General features: G+C 37.3%; 1 protein-coding gene across 7 annotated transcripts in view; it reads left to right on the forward strand.

The window, feature by feature from the left end:
- LOC110464603 (atrial natriuretic peptide receptor 1-like) overlaps positions 1 to 15,011 on the forward strand; it is a 405,449-nt gene that overhangs the window by 345,962 nt on the left and 44,476 nt on the right. For 6 of the 7 annotated variants that reach the window (XM_021519912.1, XM_021519909.1, XM_021519914.1 and 3 more), the window contains 2 exons: positions 2,065 to 2,220; positions 4,002 to 4,046. In XM_021519912.1, coding sequence (XP_021375587.1) covers positions 2,065 to 2,220; positions 4,002 to 4,046 — 201 coding nt within the window. The remainder of the gene's footprint in view (positions 1 to 2,064; positions 2,221 to 4,001; positions 4,047 to 15,011) is intronic. The other variant, XM_021519913.1, reaches the window with a different exon arrangement.

The raw sequence follows: 15,011 nt of genomic DNA on the forward strand, positions 1-15,011 counted from the left end.
CTATTTGCACAATGATTGTTCTTTATAAAACAAACATAGATGTACAGCATCATTTATATGTTTAGACAAAATATACATACGTGTCAGAAACTTTATACGTTTGCGGCCTTTTTGAAGCATGCGCACATTTAAAGACGTTTTTCATCGATTTAGGAACGTGCATACCTTAACCCTTTCACCACTGTAGACCATAATGGACTCTTCCAAATTAGTGTATGGTAGAGTTCACTCAAGTTACATAGGGGTGAACGGGTTAAAGCTCTGTTCTTAATTGTACATAGATTTCGGAAAATCGCCCCTCCATTACGATACTTACCAGCGCCCTTTCAGATACATCTCTTTTCATAAAGATTCAGGATAAATACAGCGATGCTGAAATCTGTAATACAAAGTTCAGACTGAGATAGAAATCAATCACAGCATTTTGTGTTTTTTAAGTTTTAATGAAACAAGCCATTGATTGTTAAATGAAAGAACGAATGAAGAGAATGCTCAAACGAGTACTATTGGCCGTTTTTTAAATTTATTTTCACCTGATCACTTTCTGCTGAAGTACTTGTGCTGCCTCATTAGTTTGCATCAGCTTGATACTATGTCTAGCCAACTGTTACGGTGGTCTGTTACATAACAAAGCCTTTTGATAGTGTTACATGCAAGCATCAATTTCAATTTGCTTTAAACGTTGATTGAAAACTTTCAGTCACGTTACCACATTACCGTGAAGTAAATTACGTATTGTATCGATCACTGATATTTATCATGTCTGACTACGGTCTGTTGCCAGGACACTTCATGATGGCCGCAGCAATATTCTGTCTTTGCGTATTGCATAGTTATCTTCTCTTTTGAGCAGGTATTGATTGTTACGTCGTTTGTTTGTGTGAGAAAATTACGTTGTTTTCTCAAAAATTAGTTTAAATCAATTGTATTGCAACAAAAGACAAATGGATTGGACAAAAGGTATTGCAACTTACTTACGTCCTTTCCGTAACAGAAAATATATATACAAAATGAATATATGTCACGAAATAACATAATACAAATTTATATATGTATATATATATATATAAGATGTTAAAGATGGGTTACAGCAAAAGAGGTAATGATAGGATTAGGGACACCACCGTATAGTTTTTAAATATCTATTTGGAGAGTTTACTTGAGATCATGTGTGTGATTTTCCCATCCGAGTCGGCGTAAGTAGTATACCTAATCTATACACACATATCCTTCTGCTTTTCTTGAAAAAAATTATGACGTTACTCTCACAAACAAATGACGTAACAATCAATACCTGCTCACAAGAGCAGATAACTCTGCAATACGAAAAGACGGAATATGCGTCTCTGCGTGCTGTAACAATACCATAGTGTAATATTTACATTTCCACTGTATTTTCCTTACCACTACAAACAGAAATCATGTTCACAGAGCGAGGAAAAATCAGCGTCACTTTGACTCTTATCTCCCGCCTTACGTTACATCATCGTAAGACGCAAACATTAAGATGACGCTAAACTGTCTCCTATGCATTATTGATACAGACAATTAAATACTTCAAATTTTAGGAAATGCTCACCTTAAGACTCTGCAATACGCAAAGACGGAACATCAATTCTAATGTGACGTTGTATAAAACATCCAAAAACATTCAGTGAAGACATTAAGGTTTCGTAAGGGCATTCATCGCCATGATGGTAGGAAGATGCAAAACCAATTTTGTTTCATTATTTTCTCGGTTAAAGGGGTGGAATACTTTTTAGTGATGCTTTGTTTTGGTGTAGATGTAATATCAAAAACTCTCAAATCCAACATGTTAAGTATCATTACTTTATTAAATCTCTTTATCGCACTCTAATTATGGCTTCTGGCCTCTGTTTTAAGTCAACATTTATCAGGACTACGAATGCTAGCTTACAACTGACAATGCATAGCAACGTTGTAGAGAAGGTACACTGGCAACGTATTTTGACGGGTTGAAATTACCCGGTGTGCAGTACCTCACTTCCTTTTCTAATTAGGGAATGATCAATGTTTTATATACATACCTATAATCTATTTCAGCACAACTTTGGACGGCACCCGAGCTACTACGCATGCACTACCGACCTCCAGAGGGGACCCAGAAAGGAGACGTATACAGCTTCGCCATTATTTGTCAGGAGATTGTATACCGCTCAGGCGTCTTCTATTTAGCCAACCTTGACCTCAGCCCAGAAGGTAGGCAACCCATTTCTACTTTCTATAAACGTAACCATCGTCGTAGATGTATTTCTACTTTCGATTTCCATATACGAGTTGCTTTATGTATTACTGTTTTATAAATTGTGTTACTTCATATTTTTTGTAAATTACATTAATACTTGTTTTGTCTTGTTTGAATATCAATTCATCATTAGCATTATTAAATCAATAAGTATCGTCACTTCCTTGCTTTCTCTAAGTGCGTGGATGTGTCTGTTAATGTTATCTGTCAACAAGGTTATTTTGTCATTTGTCTGCGCATAAGGATCCCTGTCCCACTACACTGCCGTTTTTCCTATATACAGTAACTTCCCCTTAACTTCCGTTTGGAAGTGCACGAGCCAGCATGACGTATGCAGCACATTTGGGCTCGTACACGTCCGATGTCCGGGAAGCTTAGTCAGTTCCATTGATGGTATAACAATACAAAGTCCTGGGTTCGAACCCCGGTCTTGTCCAACAGAATATTTAACACTCTGATCATGTTCATTGATAACATTTTGTTCATTTCATTTCAATATTGTTTTCATTTAAGTCCCGCGAGGTATACGTTTCTTTCCAAAAATGATTTATCAGAGCTACAGTCATGCCGGAAAAAAATTAGTTTCGAATGCAAAGTTTTATTCCTCGCACAGGGATCCTTAAAATATAGCACTGGTGTAGCGTACCTTAATTTTATTAATGTTTTATGTTAACGTTGATGTTAAATCACGTGATTTGTCATGTTTATGTTTTTGCGCACTGATTTCATTGTCTTTCATCATTGAGCTTCGTTTTGTTTGCTTTTTAACATCATATACTGCATTTCATCGAATTTAGAGTCAGATATAGTCGTATATGTGCAATTTCCACAACGGGATTCAACAATAACCTTTCACAACCTCTTACATGATGACGTAATATCAAAGGATGGCGCGTAAAACCAAAGGACTTATTTAAATTTAGGACTTCAAATTATACAATTGAGATAATCGATAAATCAAATTAAGCCATTTCTCTATTGTTTGTCACGTACATTGTCTCTTACAATGTCCCCGTATTTCCAGGCTGTGGCCGAAATGTGTATATTATGTTAACAACGAACTGGGCCCGTAATCATGAAATTGTTCTCATGCTCAAGGAGGGATTTTCGTTCTCATGCCGAATTCTTGCGCTCAAAGTTTACATTTGACTTTTTGATCGTCTGATACGATAAAAGTGATTTCAATGAAAGTTGGTTTGAACACAGAATCCATACTTGAAAATGATAACGGTTTCATAAATACTTGCATAGATATTATCATTCGATCATAGATATACATGACACTAGTAGGTTTACAAAATATAACCGCATCGAGAGCCCTTGTGGTCTGGTAGATGTCCCTAGCTAAACAGACTCCAATTACGTTGTACATGTAGACAAACCGTCAATAAGCTAGGTCAACTGTCAACCTATATCTTTACTATCCCGGATGTAAATTGGTAAGTATGACTACTTGTGGAAAAGCAGCAGCATTATGTATCAGTTACATATATTTCTCAAACAATATTACGTACCGGTGTTTGCGGTAAATTAGTTTTCTGTAAGGTACATGTACTATCACGTGGTACAAAATAAGCAGATTACTAAAACTCTGGCGAAATTAATCTGCTCGCGAATAACAGACGATTTACAGTATATGATGTTTATGTTGTTTGTGTTTTTGGTTTTTTTCAGGCGTGTAATATATATCTGTTGTCTTTATTGTTTGTTTTGTTGTTTCGTGTTACTTATTTAGAACGTATATTGGATAAAAAGGAGCAACGTCTTAGCGTTGCAAGAAGTAAGATTTAATGTTGTGCTATATACAACTCTTAATGTTCAATTTGAAAGATGCAATTCTGAAATGCATTCTGTAATGATTTACTCATTAATACGTCTAACAAACACTTTTATTATAATGCTTTCTTATTTTCCTTAATCTCTAATTGTCACTGCTATATGCTATGAACAATATGTTTAAGTAAATTACAAGCGAACATCAAAAATAACTTAATATTTTATTAAAATATAAAGATGGATTGGGAGTTTTTTTTATATCTTTGCGTCAGATCATGAAACAAACAATGCTATTGAATCATTTCAGAATTGTGTCTTACCATCCGAGCCTAAAATACATTCTGTAAATTCCTCTTCATTTAGATACATTTTGTCCTCATTAATGCTGCATAATTTGCACGTGAAATGCATGTTGTCTTACCATTCATCTGTCAAATGCTATAAGACACCTTTCTCTGTTTAGTCTTCCCTATTTGAATGACAGAAAGGACCCTAACAACTATCAGCATCTCCCGTTGTGACTGCCCTTGTATTCCGTCTTTGCGTATTGCAGAGTTATCTTCTCTTGAGAGCAGGTATTGATTGTTACGTCATTGGTTTGTGTGAGAAAATTACGTCGTTTTCTCAAAATTGATAACGTTACTCTCACATACAAGTGACGTAACAATCAATACCTGCTCCCAAGAGAAGATAACTCTGCAATATGCAAAGACGGAATAACTACTACAGTGTACTGTTTTTCCCTATGTCAATTTCTGTACTATTTTATAATATATATATACCATTTATACAGTATGCCATCTATATAATATGTCATAAGGGCAAAAGATCAAGAGAATATTTACATATAAAATCAAATTTGATCCCACAGAACGTGAAACATTTGCTTTAGTTATGAATAATGGTGAAAAATATCACCGATTTAATTCTAAAGAAAACGAGAAATGTGGACCGTAAATTATTTTGTCAGAAAGCGAGGTGGCAAATGAAACGAGTGTCACCATACAATATGTATCGAGGTTGTACTTCGTATGAAGTAGACTGAACAACTGTATTGTGCAAAGTTTGATAACATCTCACTGAAATCTTTAAGTTGGTCGCCAAAAATAGTAATACTCACTTTGTTATTTAAACTATGACAAAATTAAAACGCTCACCGGAGTACACGTGTTACATGGAATACCGTTAAGACAGTTCAGAGTAATAACGAAACGGTTATGAAACAAACATAAAGGGAGGTAACTCATTAGTCAAATCACATTTAATAGGTGAAAGGTAGCATACAACCTTAACACCGCAACATTTATTACATTTTCCTTATTTAAACTTCGTCCCCATCCTATCTTTACAATTTGTCAATGGATATATTTTCTTTGCGGTGTCTTAGATCCGAAGACTTAAGTATGTTGGTTTAAGTTCTGTTATTTATGAAAATGTCATTGTTGAACTTTATTAAAAACTTAATGCATTATAAATTATTATTTTTTTGTATTAAACCGAATTTATTATTTTTAAACAATATTAATAAGTTATCATATTGCGGTTTAGTTTGTTTTGAACAAGCATTTGCATACCGATATATATTTGAATGCACTCTAAAGTGAATGGAGCTTGATTCTTGAAACCCGATTCAAGCTTTTTCCTGATCACGAGGCTATTAGATGTAACACAAATGTATTCGACATTCAAAGCAAGGTTAAAGGTCAAGCGATGGCGCCCTGGTTAAAGTCTTTAACGTTAGACGAAATAAGGTTATTTATATACACTGACCACAATAACTGACCATTATGGGTGATCATGTCACTGTCTGGTCATCAATTCATCTGACAAAAGTTAATCTGTGTATCATCCATATTCATCAAACAAGTAGTCGTAATGATGGCCTTTGACGTTATAAGATCTTTAGTTATGTCCTGTCGTGGTCAACTTGTCCCAGAGACCCGCTGTATGTAGGTACCGCTAACTACAGTCAAGCCTGCCTCAGAAACGATCTCTATCTACGACTACCCCTAATTACAAGTACAACTTACTTCGAAACCATATCTACAACTCCAATTTAACCTGCTATGAGTTGATCTGTCTATAGCAACCCCTCAAAGACGGCGTGTATATAGTTGTCCCTAACTTCAGTTATACCTGACTGCAAGACGATCTGTCTATAGCTACCCCTATTTTAAATCAATCCTGCCGTCGAGACGATCTGTCTATATCTATCCCTATTTTTAAGCAAACCTGCCTTCGAGACGATCTGTCTATAGCTACACCTATTTTAAATCAAACCTGCCGTCGGGACGATCTGTCTATATATAGCTACCCCTATTTTAAATCAAACCTGTCGTCGAGACGATCTGTCTATAGCTACCCATATTTTAAATCAAACCTGCCGTCGAGACGATCTGCCTATAGCTACCCCTATTTTAAATCAAACCTGCCGTCGAGACGATCTGTCTATAGCTACCCCTATTTTAAATCAAATCTGCCGTCGAGACGATCTGTCTATAGCTACCCCTATTTTAAATCAAGTCTGTCGTCGAGACGATCTGCCTATAGCTACCCCTATTTCAAATTAAATCTGCCGTCGAGACGATCTGTCTATAGCTACGCCTATTTTAAATCAAACCTGTCGTCGAGACGATCTGTCTATAGCTACATTACATCTTACCATTATTAAATCTGACTCAAAGACGATACGTCTATAGCTATCCCTAACTACAATTAAGCCTGTCTCAAAAAACGATATGTCTATAGCTACATTAAACCTGTCTCGTAGACAGTCTGAGTAAGCTACTACAGTCAAATCGCCTCGGAGACGGTTTGTCTATAACCACCTGTAACCTCCAATCGTAGGTTAACCTATTTATAACTAAAATCAAACCTTCTGCCCTTACAGATCGTCGGTTCAAAGGTAACCTTGTATTTTGATACAATCAAACATTAAAATCCATCTATCTACAAGTCACCTCTATTGATAACTTCAATAAAACCGACCTAAAATGCCACCTATCTGTAGCCTCGCTTATCTGTGGCTGAAGTCAAACCTGTGTTGGGGACCATCTTTTTTTTGTCCCCTGTTCCTGTCTGTAACGTAAAAAACATGCCTTAAATATCATCTGTGTGCGGGTACCGCTGCTTAAAACAGTACTTAAACCTGGCTTAGATTCCAGCTATCTATAAATCTATGTCTAATACAACTAATGTAACGTCCTTAATGCAGGAACCGGGGCAGTGACAGCGAAACAAATAACGCACATTAATGAGTTTACTCAAAAACATCGACATCCATATCACACAAAGGAATAGTTTATTTTCATTTCAGAATATTTAATTGCACAGATATAAAGTACGATTGGAATTGGGCAACAGGCATAGCCTATACAAGCCCTCTCCTTTCAATATTTAACAGTACATACACATCATGTTTATAGTACATATATAACAACATGGTTTTTTGTAGTATTTAACCAAGTCATGCAACAATTTAACACCGAGTTGAGAATCAGAGGAATTTAATAAAAAAAAATGTCTCGTGTCTTCAATGTATTTCCAAGCTAGATCTTGACGACAACAACAAACCTTGCCCAATGTCACCATCAACCTGCATAGGTTTCAGTAAAGAATTCATACTTAAACGTTATTCTTGTTTCATGAATACGGGTCCAGGTCTATCAATAACAACATGGATACGACCGTCGCGTTCGCTAATTTCTGAAATACGCATGCACAGACAGCAAGAGTGAATAATAACACACAGGGGAGACACATTGGAGTGGTGCATATAAACTACAATATAAAACCGTCATACAATATTAGAACAGATTTCGGTAAAAAAAATATACTTGTTAGCTTTACAAATCTTTCAAAGACGAAAGGATAAAACTATTTTTTCTCATCATATTCTTTATATGCGTTTTCTGTTTTCAATTTAACTGTTTGAATTATAACCATGTAGATTTATTGATGGATTGTGGAAAGTTTCAAGATATCCTACTTGAAAAAAATATACGTTGAACTTGCGTTACAACAACTATCCTTTACAAAGTTGTGTGAGATATAGCCGCCCTGACTCCATCACCAGACCGTTACAGACGAGGTCAGTTGCTGTATGGCGTGGTCTGAATCTGATCAAGCGCTAGGCAAGAGTGCTTAATTTGTGAAAGCCTGGCGAGCTTCACGCGCTACATTTATTATGTGACAAATTGCAAATAAATCTGTTGATGTAGGAATTTAAACGAGCACACGAGGACAAAAAACAACAGCATGTACGTGTATTGTTTGCAAAACCTTCCCATACAGATAATAGCGTTTCCACGCTTCAAAATAGCGAATTCTGCTTTATTTTATGATAAAAAAAATCATCGAAGAGACTATGTTCGTTGTTAAGCGTCGCTGTGAGCATGTCTATCACGTGACAACTCGTTGTAAAGAGCATGGTATGCGTCGTCGCAAAGCGTCGCAGTGACTATGTCTGCGCCATGGCAAAGCGTCGCAGTGAGTTTGTCTTCCTCGTGACAAAGCGTTGAGATTGATAGAATCTTCCACTACCTTGAGAGTGTAACAGAGAAATCTCCAATCCGAGGGGTGATGTTTTTGGTTGGTTAACCCGAGGGTTAGACAACCAAAAAAATCATCCCTTTGATGACGTCACAATTACCGATGACGTATTTTAATGACGTCACAATTGAACACGTGCTAATCGGCACGAGGCTATCTCCCCCTACGGGATGACATGCTGATCTTTCCCGGCTATAACCGTAGGCACACCTGTGAAATATGGGAGAAAACCATGTAAACCTCCTTGCGAAACGTCGTGGTTAATGTCTGCATCGTGGCAAAGCATCAAAGAAATATTGTCTATCTCTTCGCGTAGCGTTCAAATGACCTTACCTGCCTCATGACAAAGCGTCAAACTGGCCGTACCAGCTTTTTTGGCAAAGCGTCAATGAGTATCTTTACAAAACGTCATATTGACGATGACAGTCTTGTAGCAATACGTTGCAGTAAGTATGCCTAGGACGTTTTAAAGAGACTTATGTAAACCTCCCTCCTAGCAAAGCGTCACAGTGTCCCAGACTACAGGTACATCATGGAACGGCATACCGTCATCATGTCTGTAGTCAAGCGTCATAGTGACCCAGCATTAATCAAGTTACCGCTTAACCAATGATCATGTCTATAGTACAGCATCACGGTGACCCGGACTCCATCGTGACCCAGCATAGCATTCTCATATTTGTTGTGAAGCGTCACAGTGACCAAGAATCACACATTACGCCATTTGAGATGCACTTTTACGCGGCACTCTGACATGAGAACGCAAATTAACATTAATGACTTCAGTCCCATACTTCATGGTTGAACGAACGGTACGCAGTGTATTGTATGACAATGATATTACTACACAAAGACACATAATGATAAATCAAATTTGTAACGAAAATCTTCTTGTCGATAATCACGAAAGGTTAGTTCCTAGAATGGATGGGAAAATGTCAAAGTTCAAGGCCCCGACGTATCGTGTTAGTCACGTGATATAGGGATCATTGACCGAGTGAATAGCTTCCTATCAACTTGTGGTTTCTACAAATTAAAATGACATGTCTGTTTCAACATTTGAGATTTAGGTATGTCGATTTTTATTAAAATACCTCAAATTCTCTTCGTTATAAAAAAGTTTCATAACCAAATGAAGGATATATACACAAGGGTGATGTATTTCATTCAATATTTAAAGGAAATAGACAAACTAATAAACTGCTTGAATAAAAAAAATATTATCATAATGATGACACATATTTTTTTTCCAAATTTCAAATGTAACAAAATAAATGTCACTTGTATATCAAAAAAAGGTTATCTGAGCTCTGTGAACTGATTCATCTCAAATTTGAAAGGAAAACAAGAATCGATGACACGTTTGAAAGGAACACAAGAATCGATGACACGTTTGAAATTAACACATTTAAAAAGTACACAATAATTGATGACGCAGTTGAAATTATATGAAACACATACATTGATGATCCTTGCGTTATTTTGTGTGTGGTTGTGTATATCTTTAAAGCAGATACTTGCTTTTGACTATTTCAGTTTTCTGGCGTAAATTTAACCTTATTATTGATTTTATCAAATATGTGCACATCAGCATCGATGCTCAATCTCCTTCGCAGAAAATGATTTGTAAGCTAGCTGTTACTTTCAACAAAATGTGCTGGAACGCCTTTTAACTGGGGTTTAGGAAAAGACTTCTCAATATTTTTGATAAAGTCACAGTATGCTAAAACTGTGTGATTAAAAGAGATTTCCAAAAATACTACATTTCAACAAAACATATGAACAATATTTTTTCGTCAGTCGTAACTTGAAAACAAAGCATGTAGTATACATGTAAAAGAGGACTCAATTTTGTATAAACCGTGGGTCTGGCCCCCAGGGCATGAGGGGCGGGGCCCAATATTGGAAACATAGCAAATTCTTAAAAATCCTTCTTCTTCTGTAGGAATGAAAGGATTTGTTCCATATTTGGTCTGAGCTAGAAGTCCTAGATGTAATTTATTCTCTGACAGAACAGCAACGTAGCTCAGGTAAAATATCCTCGAAAAAAAAAACACAATAAAAAACTACCAACACTTTAACAGCGATGCCACGACTATATTAACGTCTTTGCTCATTTCTCAGCTCGTAATCGGTAATACCGCTATATCCAGACACCGGTTATTGGGTTATCTGACCATCTTCCTACCACGGATTCGGTTATTCCACAATTCAGCCGCCGTCAATCATATAGGAGATGACTCAATAAGACAAGAGTGCCCCACTCACCTTCTCTCCCCCTCCCCCTCCCCCTCCCCTTCCCCCTCCCACTCCTTTCTCATATCTCCCCTCTACTCGCCCTTTCCTCATGTCATTCTAGCTAGCATCAGAGGTATATATAAATGACGATATAATCAGTGTCCAATCGATCCGGAAATTAAGGCCGTCATCCTGATCCAACTTTACCATGCACGATTATGTAATACCTGGAAACGGTCTGAAGGTGAAGTCGGAATGCAATCAACTCAGTGATAACGTGTTTCCGAATGAAAAGCGGCGTAATAAATTGACTGGTTTTATTATTTCTGTACCAGTCGTGTTATCTTATGGTCCGATTATCACCCGGCGCGTGGTCAAATCGCACGTGCTAGGGATTTGTACAATAGGAGAGGTAAACTTATGTCGCAAACAAATGATTTAGGGAGCATAATGTTTCACTGAACTTAATTTGCACATTTCTATATGTGTACAATGAAATGTACCTTGGTCGAATTCTTCCTGTGGTATAGGCAGGTGATATTTCTGAAATATGAGCTGTTCGAAATACGAACCGATAACAAACAAACACATCCACAGTCTCAACAAATATACGCCCAGGTATTACAAACAATGTAGGATCAGATGTGTTTGTGTAAACCATGACGCAGAGCTGAATGATTATACGGAAGTCATATCCAGAGGTTATATTGGGCTGGACGGGGAAGGTTTGGGGCTGGACGGGGAAGGTTTGTGGCTGGACGGGGAAGGTTTGTGGCTGGACGGGTGAGGTTTGGGGCTGGACGGGTAAGGTTTGGGGCTGGACGGGGAAGGTTAGGGGCTGGACGGGGAAGGTTTGGGGCTGGACGGGTGGCTGGACGGGGAAGGTTTGGGGCTGGACGAGGAAGGTTAGGGTCTGGACGAGGAAGGTTAGGGTCTGGACGGGGAAGGTTTGGGGCTGGACGGGGAAGGTTTGGGGCTGGAGAATAAGTGGTAGGGTGTGGGGGAGGGGGTATACTCTAATATAAGCGCTAGCACGTATTTATTGATCAAAAACGTAATTGGATATTTTTACTGAAGTTTTACCTTTACAAACACAACTCAATGAAGGAAATCAATTTTCCAATCAGAAAGCTGGATCGGTTAAAAGGCTATTCGCGTGACTTTCCGCTGTTTTAACTTCTCCGTGTACCGTTATACACGTATGCATATCTGGTGTAAATGTGCTGTCATCTTGACCGTATTAGGTGTACATGATGGTGTATTGTTTTGTTATGATAGAGAGCCGAAAGAAGAGTTCCGTTTTTCAGTTCTACTGTGCTGCCGGATGTTACATTTGTTACATTTTTCTACAACAATTCCGGGAATGATATCACATTGTTTTAAATCCCTACTTGTCTTTTTATTAGCATTAATGGGGAAAATCCTTAAAAAGAAAAACAATGCAGCGTCTTTATGCAGTAGAAACAAGATGGGACAATCCACCTTAACGAGTGAACATGACTATTCTTCTTCTTCTCCTTCCAATAATCGACACACCACCTCTCGACCTCCAGTCGCAGTTGAGCACAAATATACAGAAATCATGATTTACAAACAAAATATATATCTGCAATGATAAAAATATGGTACATAAGTCAAAATACCTCCTTATTATGATGTCACTGTCAAGTGGTGTATATATTGCTCACGTGGCAGTCATCATCCCGCAAACCTCTGGGTGCTTTGATCACGTGGTGCAGAATTGACGCGTCCCAATAAAACATGTCCGTTTTATCGCCCGGGTAAACAATCGATGCCCCTTCATCAAAGGGAAACCGACAGGATAGCTGTACAGGTGTAAATTATACAGGTGTTATCTCCGGTCGTAAATGTCCCATTTTATGTCTTATCGGTAAAGCAGTCCAGCGCAAAAAAATAATTAATATAAAAAAGGAATAAATCAAGTTCTTGGCACATCTTTAATCAATCATATCGATTTGTGTTGTACGTTGAAGCCGTACTAATGATAGTCCCCGTTGCGTTGTATATACATGTATAATTTAAGCATCGGTGTTAGCTATGGGAAAGCAGACGAGATAACGGATGTTACAGCGAAGTGTGTTTTGTCATAAACTTCACAACATAACAACATACAAAGACGTGTATTTTCAGTATTAAGCAACAAGGTCCACAACATTACTATTGTATTGAAATGCAGTATTACTTAGTTTGGTTTGGTTCTATTTGGTTAAGCGTCACGTACATGTACATCCATGTGTGTAATGAATGCGTACGTTTGGGTATGTGTGCTGGAGGCATGGTATGTTGGTGTTTTTGTCTTCTTGCGATAGCGCGGATCTGATGCCGAGTGTATAGTGCTACCTCACTGAAATACCATGCCGAATGCACAGCATTCCGCCCGGTCACATTATACTGACAACGGGAATGCTGAACGTTTAGCAGGGCATAGCACCTATTATTTCAAGGACCTTGATATATGCAGAATGACCAAGATTGGTTTCGTTTGGTTTAGTACTGTTTAACGTCCTCAACAGCTATGGTCATTTTAGGACGGCCTCCCATGTGTGCAAGATGCATGCGTGTAGTGTATGCGTGTGTGTTTTGGGAGGCTGCGATATATTCGTGTTTGCCACCCTGTGATAGCGCGGAACAGATGCCGACTCTATAGTGCTACCTCACTGAAACATTGTAACCACAACAAGAGAACTGTTGTAACTGTATTTGACATTATGATACAACTTTTGAAATAACCCCCTATTCAGCTAGATACACGATATTAATGCGTTTTACAATATATATGTGTACGATTATTAATAAGTACAATCAATCAATTTTTAATAACTATGATATTAGGACCTCGTTGAAGCTGCATTAGCGAACGCATACTATGGTCCTAAGCCACCTTGCTTAAACCTTCATATGTGATTATACAGTTACTAGCATGCGTGCTAGGCATGTACATGTATGTGGTGCTCTATTTTACTATAATTATACATAATAATAAAAATAATAATAAAATATTTTATTGAAGTGTCACACATATTTTACATAACACATCACTTACATAATAAAATTACACATATGCAAAATATGCCAAGCCATACTGACTTACGAGACACTACATAAAATTTATATATATTAAAACATAGAATCCATTAATGATTCTCAATAAAAAGAACCATATATTATACTGTACATAACATAAAAATTGAATGTATGCTTAGGATCCGATGGTGGGAGAAGGGCGAGAGTGGTTGGGCCAATCCCTACCGACAAGTCGCCCCTCCCCCACCGTCGAGACCTCGATGATTGTCAATTACTAGCACATCAAATACATATAAAATACATGATTTAGATTTACTAAAATCATTAAAACTGAAATTATAGTAAATGGTGAAAGTATCGTAATGTTACCCACTAGAAGCAATAATATGAACCATATATTACGAGGGATATAGCCATAAAAAATCTAAAATGCATATCAAGTTTTAAAAACTACCACGTCTCCTTTTCATAAAAAGGAAAACTGACTTAGCTAAGAAAGGTTGAAGCGATTCTTCATTCATAAGAAAAGTAAATTGTCCGTTATGGTCCATTGAAATAAATGATTGATCTAAATTACTTGCTCTTTCAAACAGAGGGACTCGAAGGTCGAAATATAGGTTACATTCACATAAAAAGTGGATTTCATTCTCAATTTTATTATCGCAGAAATTGCACAGCCTGTCATTTGATGGAGTGACTGGACGTGTATATCTACCCGTCTCTATAAGTAGCGGTAAGCTGCCACTTCTTAACTTGGCTAATACACTACGGTGTGGTATCGGCATTAAAGTGGTGACGGAATGTTCCGGTTGTAAATCTTTTTTGAATAAACGGTATGTTCGTAATTTATTGCCGTTAATGTTACCTTTATCACATCAAAGACTGGAAAACCAAGTCTCTTCATCCTTGATGAACATTTTCTGTTCAATTTTTGACATAACGGATTTAGTTGAATTTAGAGCGTCATTAATAATTTTAGCGATACCAAACTTACTTGCTAATTTTTTAGCTTTTACATCCCATGATTTACCTTTCCTGGCGGACCATGAATAAACTTTGTACAGAATACGGTCATTATCCACCGATTTTAACTTACAACACAACCTAAAAACTTCAATTCGTTGTTTGGATACAC

The sequence above is a fragment of the Mizuhopecten yessoensis genome, unplaced genomic scaffold, assembly GCF_002113885.1.
Source record: "Mizuhopecten yessoensis strain PY_sf001 unplaced genomic scaffold, ASM211388v2 scaffold11013, whole genome shotgun sequence".
Lineage (NCBI taxonomy): Eukaryota > Metazoa > Mollusca > Bivalvia > Pectinida > Pectinidae > Mizuhopecten > Mizuhopecten yessoensis.